Here is an 11,065-nt window from a genome sequence, read left to right as displayed (position 1 = left end):
GTTTTTTTTTCTAGTTTGTTTTTGTTATTATGTTATCTTAGTTTCTTTAAATTTATTTTTCTCATTACCTTTTGTGTTTCGTACAGGCTTAATGTAGATTGTAGTGGTGTGTCTAGACGTCTTGGCGCTATGCAATATTAATATTAAATTCAGGGCAGTATTGTTCTTTCCCCTTTTCATTTTCTTTTGTCCTTGTTGTCTACTTCATACGTATATTTTTGCTACATTGAGGATAGTGTAATTCTTAAGTTTGGGGGAATTTGTTGTATTTTGACTTGATTAGGACAGTATATTATCTTAATGGATGTTATATTGCATGTTTGTTGTACTATTTCTACCTTTCAATGTAATCGTTAAGTTTGGGGGTGAAGATTTTTGTCATCTTTTTCATGCTTTTGACTCAGTATGTATCATGATTCATATGTGCTGATTTCTCCTTTTGAAACTGTGAATCTTGATTAATACCCTTGAATACTTTGTAAGTTATGAATGCATCTTGGGTTTGATTTCTTATACATGAAGGAGATAAGCATGATTGAATTTTATATATATATATATATAAATTACATGATGGTATCTTATTGATTTCTTGGTTAAAAAATGCATTTGACTTGATACAGTTTACACACCTAAGTGAGCTGTTTGTGCTATGAGCAACCACTACAACAAATCTTAGTTTCAATGTCGGACAAACAAAAAATGCGGAGGAAACGATGTCGGACAAGAAAAACACGGAGGCAACCATGTCGGACACGCTAAAAAACACGCCGACTTTTTTATTTTAATTTTTTTTAAGTATCCATGTCGGGCCTAGCCCGCCATTGTAGTTTTAGTTTTAGTGGCGGGCCAGGCCTGCCATGAAAAGTGCCCAATTTTAATTCTAAATTAAAAATTTCACCAAAATTTTTACACACGAAATTTTTTTGCCTCCCCAGCTCTCTTTGCCGCGCGAACCCTCTCTACCCTCTCGTGAAACCGGCGCGAACCTTGCTCCATTGTCGGGGGAAGGGGAGCAGACGACCACGTACAAGAGGCGCGAGCGAGACCCAACGGTGAGGAGCAAGTTCCGGCGGCAGAGAGCGACAAAATCAGCAGCGGTGAGCTTCGATTCGGTGGCAGGGAGCGAATCATCTCAGATCACATTGATGGAGTTAGGGGCTTTCATATGGGGGCCGAATTATTTGAGTATTTTTTTCGGTGTTATGTGTAGGTATCACTGAATTAAATATAGAGCCTTATGATGAAGATCAGGGGAGTGGTGATCTGCGATATGTTCAGGTTACTAGTACAATGATCCTCAAATCAATATAGAGCAGTCAAATTGTTTTGTTTAATGGTGATGCTAAGGTCTTAGAGAAACTGCAATTGATTTAGTTATATATGTTTTCAGGTAAGATACATATAGCATTAGTAAGATTTCTATTTACATTTTACTTTAATGTGCTGAATGACAGTTTTTATGGAAAAATGGTGGAGCACGAAGTAACCCTCATCTAGTTCATTCTGTGTGGGCAAATTTTCAAACATCAACTAACAATGTAAGTTTCTTAATTGTAAGAGCCTGAGTGATAAATACTTGTTTATCTATCTCATTCACTGCTAAGTTCGCTTCATAGTCGACAAGTTTTTCCTTTATTGAATGAATTCAGTTTTACTTGTACTGCAGATAATATTTGGAAATAGGTGGAGGCATCTTTTAGGCGAAAGAGACTTTTAGGAACATGTTGGAGGAATAGACATTTGTGCTACCCTACCTTAAGTTATCATTATTTGGAAAAATACTTAACTTAAGACTGGTACGAACAACCAGTCTTTTCCTTGCATTTCATTTAACTAACTGTTGTTTTTGCTCTGAAGTCTGAATCATTTTGCAGAGAGTGTTTAGCTTAACACTTAATATCTGACATATCACAACATTGTGTTCTGGTCCTAAACTTCATATTTTGCACATCTCTCTCACAAAGAGCCTCAATGAGAGGCCTTATTCCCACAATTTGCTTCTTTTTCTCTTCTGGGCTCACTCAACTCCCATCTCTAAACAACTCATTTCACCATTCCCTATGTTTGGCAATGATAGTACAGAATGAGTGCATGTACACAACAACCACAACAACACACACACACCAATTATGGATCAAAAAGTAGCCCATGGCCCATCTGACCCAGATTGAGGCCCAACTCTATGATTATTCATCTGGTTAGTTAATTTCTGTGGAGGAATATTATGATTTTGGCCTTTGTGGATGGATGAGAAAACAGTGTTACCAAACAAACTTTTTTGAAAATCTATTGGCAAAGGCTTATCCTGTTATCCATTTCCCATCTCTCAACGTCACAAGATGTGGACATTAGTAAACACAGAAGTTGACATCAGAGAGGGGATGAGGAACATTAAGTTTTTTTTTTTTTTTGTAATTTTTAAAAATATTTTAGAGTTGGTACTTTCCTTTTCCCATTTTAAGTTGATGTTGTGTGGGCACATGAGGGGCCTGCCACCCTTTACTTGCTGAAAATGGGCTTTTTTTTTCTTTGGGGTTGAGTGCTATATTTGGGCCCACATGTTGGCTGGGGATTCTGATTTGTTCTGATATTAACGGTTACTGACTCTTGAGGCCAAGTTGCAAACTGTCCATCTAATTTTGATTATTCTCTTTAACTCTGATGACTCACAGGTTTATAGTTTTCTGAAAGCAAATTGATGGAAAATATTCAAGGTCTCTCTGGGGATTTAATTAATGATAAGTCGTGGATGACAAGAAATAGAATGTCAACCGAGTATAGTTTAGGGGTTGAGATGTTCATTGAAAATGGATTACGACATTCAAAAAGATCAAATGTCATTTGTTGCCCATGTTTAAAGTGTGTCAATGCAAAGTCTCAACATGTGAATGTAGTAAGAGATCACTTATTTGTTTATGGTATTGATCAAAGCTATAAGACATGAATTTGGCATGGTGAATCAATATCGATTAAGAGAAACATCGAAAGTATGTCTACTAGTGCACAAGAAGAAGTTCATGATGACGATTTTGATGACACAATAGGGATTTTTGAGGCTGCATATGATTACTTTGATGATAATCCACAAAATTTCGAGGAGCTACTAGGTGATGCGAAGAAACCATTATATCCAAATTGTAAGAACTTTACCAAAATATCTGCATTATTGAAGTTATATAATTTGAAAGCGAAATTTGGATGGAGCGATAGAAGTTTTACTGAGTTGTTGGCATTAGTTCGTGATATGTTACCAAGTCCTAATGAAATTCCAAATTCTATGTATCAAGCAAAAAAAACTTTATGTACTCTTGGGATGAAGTATGAGAAGATTCATGCTTGCCGCAAGGATTGTTGCTTGTTTAGAAAAGAACTCTCAGATGCAGATGAATGCCCCATTTGCGGAACATCAAGATGGAAGCTTCGTAAAGATTCAAAGGAAGCAATGAAAAATGTTTCGGCCAAAGTCATGTGGTACTTCTCTCCAATTCCAAGATTTGAACGAATGTTCGAAGCAAAGAAATATCAAGTTTTTTGACTTGGCATGCCAAAAAAAGAGTAAGTGATGGATATATACGACATCCAGCAGACTCAATTTCGTGGAAAGAAGTAGACAAATTGTGGCCAGAGTTTGGTCTAGAGCCTAGAAACCTTCGTCTTGCTTTTTCAACAGATGGGGTCAATCCACATGGTGAACAAAATAGTAAATATAGTTGTTGGCCAGTTATGTTGGTGACGTACAATCTACCCCCGTGGTTGTGCATGAAGCGAAAATTTCGGATGTTGACTGCATTAATATCTGGTCCCAAACAACCAGGAAATGACATAGATGTTTATTTAGCTCCATTAGTTGATGATTTGAAGAAGCTTTGGAATGATGGAGTTGAATGTTTTGATGCATATCAAGAACGGTGTTTTACACTTAAAGCGATTTTAATGTGGACTATTAATGATTTTCCTGCGTATGGGAATTTGTGTGGTTGTGAGGTAAAAGGATATCACGCATGTCCAATTTGTGGGGAGAAAACTTCATCCATTTATTTGCCAAAAGGGAGGAAGATGGCGTATCTCGGGCATCGTAAGTTTTTACCTCGTAATCATCCATATAGGAAGCAGAAGAAAGCATTTAATGGTAAACCAGAATTGGGATTCGCTCATGAACCATTCAGTGGAGTAGAAATTCTTGCAAAAACAAGTGGACTCCAATATTCATTTGGTAAGAAAGGAAAAAATGAAGGAAAAAAGAAAAAAAATGATGGAGATCTTTCTAATAGTTATTGGAAAAAGAAGTCTATTTTTTTTAGTTGGAGTACTGGAAGCATCTTCATGTGCGGCATTGTTTAGATGTGATGCACATTGAAAAGAATGTGTGCTCAAATCTTATTTGCACATTACTTGATATTCCAGGAAAATCAAAGGATGGATTACAAGCTCGTCTAGATTTGGTCGAATTGAATATTAGATCAGAGCTGGCCCCTCAAGTGGGAGAGAAAAGGATATTCTTACCTCCAGAATGTTATACATTATCACGGGTGGAGAAATTGAATTTGTGTAAGACACTATCAGAAACTAAAGTACCCGAAGGTTATTCATCTAACATACAGTCTCTAGTGTCGCTCGAAGAATTGAAACTTAATAACCTCAAGTCACATGACCATCACGTTCTTATGCAACAATTGTTACCGGTGGCCATTCGTGGTATTTTACCGAAATATGTTAGATATGCCATTATTCGACTATGCTTCTTCTTCAATGCTATATGTAGCAAAACAATGGATTTGTCCAAGTTAAAAGGCTTGCAAGAAGACATAGTCGTCACTTTATGTTTGTTAGAAAAGTATTTTCCATCGGGATTCTTCACAATAATGGTACACCTTGTGGTGCATCTTGTAAGAGAGGTGGAATTTTGTGGACCTATGTATTTGAGGTGGATGTATCCTTTTGAACGATATATGAAAATAATGAAGAGTTATGTAAGAAATAGAACGCGAGCGGAGGGATGCATTGGAGAAAGTTATATTGTCAAGGAGCTGTAGAGTTTTGTTCTGAATATCTATCTGGAATTGATTCAATTGGGTTGAGGTCATCGATGAGGAAGGAGAATTCAGACATTAATAGACCATTGTCTATTGCTTCTTACAGCAAACCGAGTAAGGATCAACTAGATCAAGCTCACCTTTATGTCCTTCAAAATGTAAATGATGTGCTTCCATACGTAGGGTATGCAAATTTCATTCTCTTCATAACTTTCTAATTAAGTGATCATCTAGATCATAACTTTGTCATTGACATATGTTATATTTGCAACAGGCAACACATGGATGTTTTGTCTAAGCTTAATCCAAGTAAATCTAAAAACAAGAAGTGGCTCCAAGATGAGCATAATCGCACATTTAGTAGTTGGTTGCGAGAACGAGTAATCTTAATCTCTAACCATACAATTTAAGGTATACTTAAATGTCAGCTACTTATTTGAAATTGAATCGTAGGTTGCACTTGCTCTCGCGGTGCCGAATAACTCCATAACACCTTCTTTAAGATGGATTGCACATGGGCCTCGTCCAGATGTAGCCACCTATTGTGGTTACGTGGTTAATGGTTGTCATTATCACACAAAAAGACGTGATGATAGAAGAAAGGTTCAAAATAGTGGAGTTAGTATAACTGCTAATACAATGCAAGTTTCCAGTGCTAAAGACAAGAGCCCTATCATTTCAGATATGACATTTTATGGTGTAATACAAGAAATCTGGGAGCTTGACTATCATCATTTGACAGTTATCTTATTCAAATGTGATTGGGTTGAGAATAAGAAGGGACTTAAAATAGATGAACTTGGTTTTACTAACGTGGACCTAAATCGTATTGGACATAAATTAGACTCATTTATCTTAGACTTTCAAGCAAAGCAAGTGTTCTTTGTGAGAGATCCTGTTAATCCTCGTTGGTCGGTGGTTTTAACATCTCCTCAACGAATAGTTGAAGATGATTTCTACGAAGATGAATTAGGAGATAATGTTGAAGATTGTGGTTATGGAGTTTTACCTAGTATGCCAAATATCGAGACATTTCATGAAAGCGATGAAACGTCATCTACGTATGTTAGAAATGATTGTGAGGGTACATGGATTAATAATAGTACATTAAACACCGGTATGTCATTTAGTGATTTATTTTTACTATGTTTTTATAAGTTAACATATTAACTGTATATTTTGTGTTTTGGTTGCAGAGCTTTTAAATGGGTGATTCTAATAGCAGTGGTGACAATGAAGTTGAGGTCAGAAAAGTTGTTCGTCGAGGCCCAACAACCATTCGTGAATTGGCTAACGTAAGAAACTCTGAGGGTTCATTGTTGACAATTCAGTATAATGACATAGGTCAACCAGATGGCGATAATGCATAAAAAATGCAAAGCTTTATTGGAGTTTGTGTTCGACAACAAATTCCAATCATTTACAATAATTGGAAAGAAGTTCCCCAAGAACTTAAAGATAAAATTTTCGATTGTGTAAAGGTTAGAAGTTTAGAATTTTTATTAAAGTAATAAACTTTTCTAGTTTATAATTTAATTCGCAATTATTTTGTTTGTCAAAGGTTCCTTCTCCGCGAACATCGAAGCCGATAACACAATCATCTAAACATATTGATGTCCATATGACTATTAAACTCCTAAATCAATATGTCATGCGTACGATGAACCACGAGGATGTAATTGAATTCAATATTGGTGATCACATATTTGGAAGAGAGAAGATCATTACTTTAACACTTGACGACATCATGCAATACTGCGAGATGATTGAAATAGGTTATATGTGTGTGCTCACATACATATCGTAAGTATATTAAATCTATTTTATATCTTAGATTCATTAACTAAGAAGTTTAATGTTTTACAATTATATTTTTAGGTATCTTTTGAATGAATGTGAAGAGAAGACATGTAAGAAGTTCTTGGTGGTTGACCCGGACAACATTTTACCACAAATAATGTCTCAAGAAACTTGTTCCAGACATCTAGCCAACAGGTTAGACATGGGTAACTTAGAACAAGTAGTACTCATCCCACATAATAGCGGGTAAGCTAGCAATTTAACTTCATTTTACTTATTTATAGTTTCCTTTATCCATGCATGAATGATAATATTATCATGTTGGTTATTAATAGTTTTCACTGGAAGTTGTTTGTTATACATCTCCGAGAGAATTGTATTTATGTATTGGACTCTCTAAGAAGTAAGATTGAAGAAAATTATAAGGGAATCATAAACACGTAAGTGCCATGAACTCTTATAGTTGAAATTTTTACAATTATGTTATTCTAATGTTTCAAATTATTTAGATCATTGAAAATGTGGCAAGCCAAACATTCTACTCAACAATCTCGCAGTACTACAATTTGGAAACCTGTGAAGGTAAATTTGCATAACTCATAACAATGTCGCAGTAAATCCTTTGTATAACTCATAATTTTGTTATTTTTCAAATTTTCTATATGTAGTGTCCTCGACAACCAGGTTCTATCGAGTGTGGGTACTATTTGCAAAAGTATATACGAGAAATAGTACGGAACCCTCATATTCATATTACTGAACTTGTATGTATTATCATATACCTTTATGTGTTTATATATGATTTGTCATTATATTAGTATTATCTTTCTTTTTCTTTTTTTGTAGTTTAATACAAAAAGTGCCTATCAACAAGAAGAAATCTACGAAGTTCGAATAGAATGGACATCTTTTGTTGGACGATTTGTGTAGTACCTATGGATTCATTAGTTGTGTTTATTTGATGTAAGTATTTGGTTCAGACTACTTTCTGTGTAGTAATTGGTAGATTAGAAATACTTTGTCTTGTTTATAATATGTAGAAGTTTGAAGTTTGAAGTTTGAAATGTACTGCATAACATATTAGTTTTGGATTATTATAGAAGTATTTGACTGGATGATGCTGAAGTCTGGATTCTAATGCTGAATGTAGTTTTGTTGGAGGGACGGGCCGTCCCATTTGTTCTTGTGTGGAAGGGTGTTTATATAGAAGTGTTTGTTTTGTTTATAACCATGCTAGTTTTGAGTTATTCTAAAAGTGGAGAGGTTATGTTGAAATTTGTACTTTTGATTATTTGTGTTTTGAGTTTAAGGTTAGTTTTTGAGTTCAGTTGGAAGGAGATATATTGGTTGGTTAGTTTTGAGTTATATTCTAAAGTGGGGAGGTCATGATGAAATTTGTACTTACTCTTGATTGTTTGTGTTTTTGTTAAGCTTTTATAGAAATAGGTTGGAAGGGAGAGATATATTGTTGGCTAGTTTTGAGTTATTCTAAAAGTGGAGAGGTTATGTTAAAATTTGTACTTTTGATTATTTGTGTTTTGAGTCTAAGGTTAGTTTTTTAGTTAAGTTTTAGATTAGATATTGTTTTATAATGGATGAATGTGTTAAAAGTTTTAGTTGCATATTCAGATATTATCATAGGTGTGAAGGAAATATATATAGTTGGTTAGCCACGTCTGGGCAACCAACTATTTTTTTAATTTATTTATTCATGAAATAATGACGGTCAATATCTGTCATGAAATATAGTCATTCCATGACGCACATATCGATGTAGCTACAATGACGTACAAACAATGTCACACAAAAGATGACGTACAAACAATGGCGTACAAACAATGTTGCACATACAATGACGGTCACAAAACAAGGACAGTCATAAAGATGTCGGTCGTCACCCGTCATGGTTATTCTTTCATGACAGCACGTCCGTCATGAAAAACGCTATACATGACAGGCAATGCCCGACCTGAAAAGGGTTGTTTCATGACGGCCATGTCCGGATGGAAAGAAAATATACATGACGGGCAATGCCCGACCTTAAAACTGTCCGACATGAAAGGGAAACAAGGACACTCGTATAGATGTCGGTCAGTGACCGACATGGTTAATGTTTAATGTCGGGCAATGCCCGTCATGAAATAGCAGATTTGTTGTAGTGAACCAACCCTTATATTTGCTCAATTTATTTTCATTCTCGTGTGTAATCAAACATAACATGATTATTCTAGAACTTGCTGATTATTCTAGAACTTGCCTATGAATGCATTTTGTGGCGGCTTATTTGGATCAATGCTTTAATATGACAAGGGCAATTTAGGCTTACCCAAATTTGAGACTTCTAAAAAGCCAACCTTTTTTACATTTTCCATTAGAAAGCCACCTTTGAGCTTAATTTCTCATTTCTTCTTGGTTTGCACGTCATATTTAAACCTAAAGCTTTCTCGTTAATTATCCTCAATATTTCTACCATTGTCAAGATAAAGGTGAAAACGTTGCATGATACCACATTCATTTTTTCAAGTAATTATGAAGTTGTGTGTACAAACTGAAAAAAAAAAGTGAAAAAGAGAAGAGAAGAAAAAAAGAAGGGGTGGTGTTTTGATCATGAAAAGAAACTACGTTGTGTCGTTTATACGGAGAAATATTTTTCAAGAAGCAATTAATTGATGTCACTTCTCCAAGATCGTTAGTATTCGAAGATGGGGGCATATAATTCAAACGAATCGTAGTTCATTGTCTTATGTGACTATCATGTAACTTATCATCTTTGTTATCTTGACTTTGAACCTTTAGATTCCCTTTTATCTCACCCTTACCTAAGCCCCATTACATCCATTATTAAAGTCTCTTTGATTTTTGCATTCAATTTATCTTTAAGTGGGCAGATTTGGTTCATTTGCAAGCCTATGGTAATAACATGCTTTGTTTTGATTTTGAGAGTTAAAAACACCCCTAAAAACACTTTGAGAGATTTGAGTGAAAGTTTGTGAGGGTGTTAAGTCTTTTATATTTGATTTCAATAAGTTAATGAGATGCTTGAGTTTTTAAAAATTATATCCTACCATTGCTTTTTCTCTTAATTGTCATTTCGGTTCATCTCATATATGTGTGATTGACTTTACTTGTATTATTGATTATTGAGAAAGGTGAAAGGTGATTAGAAAGGAGATTCAGTATGTTGAATTAAGATATAATTGAGGATAAGCATGATTTAGGTGGGGGGAATTTGATAAGATGAGATTTACACCCTTTAACTTTTATGTATTATGTATGAGAACATTGGATACAAAGTAGTTATGTTTGGTTAAGGACAAGCAAAAAGCTAAGTTTGGGGGTATTTGATAGCACACTTTGTGAGCTACATTTCATGAGATTTATATTGAAATTATTTGTTAGTTTTCGTTTCTTCATGACAAATTTAAGCACATAAGATATATTTTGCAGGAATAAAGTACCGAGAGAAACGAGACATATTTGGATCAAAATGAGAGAAAAATTGGAATCAAAGTGTCCAACATGGAATAACAACAAGATTTGAAGCCAAAACCCGAGAGCGTCGTGGCGCTCCGAAGTTTAAATTTCCTATTTTGTGAATAGTGTAGCGCCATGGCCCTGTATATAGTGACATGGCCCTGCATATAGGGCCATGGCGCTGCCGCAACGATTTTTTTATAAAACTAGGGTTTTGCAGCCGTCGAGAATGAGGAGTTTGAGAGAGGTTTTTTGGCAGTTTGCCTTTTTGGTCAATTTGGAGGGCAAGGCGACCATTGGAGAGCTTAGAAAAGAGATTTTCAAGGCTCAGGATCGTGGAGCTCGCTTCGAGAACAGATGATCGATACGCGGAACATAGTTTCTTCTCCTTTCCCTTGATTTTTCTAGTTTTGTTATGGAATTCTCATTGTGATTTTATTGTTTTACATTGACTATGAGAAGCTAAACCTCTTATCTTAGGGATTGATGTAGCCATTGAACTTTATGCATTGATTGTTTAGTTTTCTTGATTGAAAGTTTATGAATGTTCTATGTATGTTTCTCTATGCTTCATACCTTGAATCTACTGGCATAGATTGATTGATTTTAGACTTGAAATCTTATGCTCGGGAGAGGTGGTTTAGAGTTAGAACTGGGATGCATAAGTAAAGGGTTTTAAGATCGAGAGATTTAAAAGTCCTTTAGAGGTCGTTAAAAGACTTGTTCAATAAAGTCTTTACTTGTAACTAGATATGGAT

The 11,065-nt window shown here is 35.1% G+C and overlaps 1 protein-coding gene and 1 pseudogene across 1 annotated transcript; both read left to right on the top strand.

Moving 5' to 3' along the window:
• Positions 1-3,723: 3,723 nt before the first annotated feature.
• On the top strand, positions 3,724-6,246 carry LOC111023590 (uncharacterized; annotated as a pseudogene).
• Positions 6,247-6,693: 447 nt separating this feature from the next.
• Positions 6,694-7,958, top strand: LOC148211704 (uncharacterized). Its single transcript, XM_088122562.1, has 6 exons — positions 6,694-6,836; positions 6,912-7,079; positions 7,169-7,273; positions 7,343-7,415; positions 7,502-7,597; positions 7,680-7,958. The coding sequence occupies exons 1-6, from the start codon at positions 6,694-6,696 to the stop codon at positions 7,761-7,763; spliced, it is 669 nt and encodes a 222-aa protein (XP_087978688.1). The 3' UTR covers positions 7,764-7,958.
• Positions 7,959-11,065: the final 3,107 nt, after the last annotated feature.

This window comes from Momordica charantia, assembly GCF_013281855.1.
Source record: "Momordica charantia cultivar OHB3-1 chromosome 4 unlocalized genomic scaffold, Mcharantia_2.0 BLBB01000004.1, whole genome shotgun sequence".
Taxonomy (NCBI): domain Eukaryota; kingdom Viridiplantae; phylum Streptophyta; class Magnoliopsida; order Cucurbitales; family Cucurbitaceae; genus Momordica; species Momordica charantia.
Note: the sequence above shows the minus strand (reverse complement) of the source record. Positions and strands in the feature narration are given on the sequence as shown.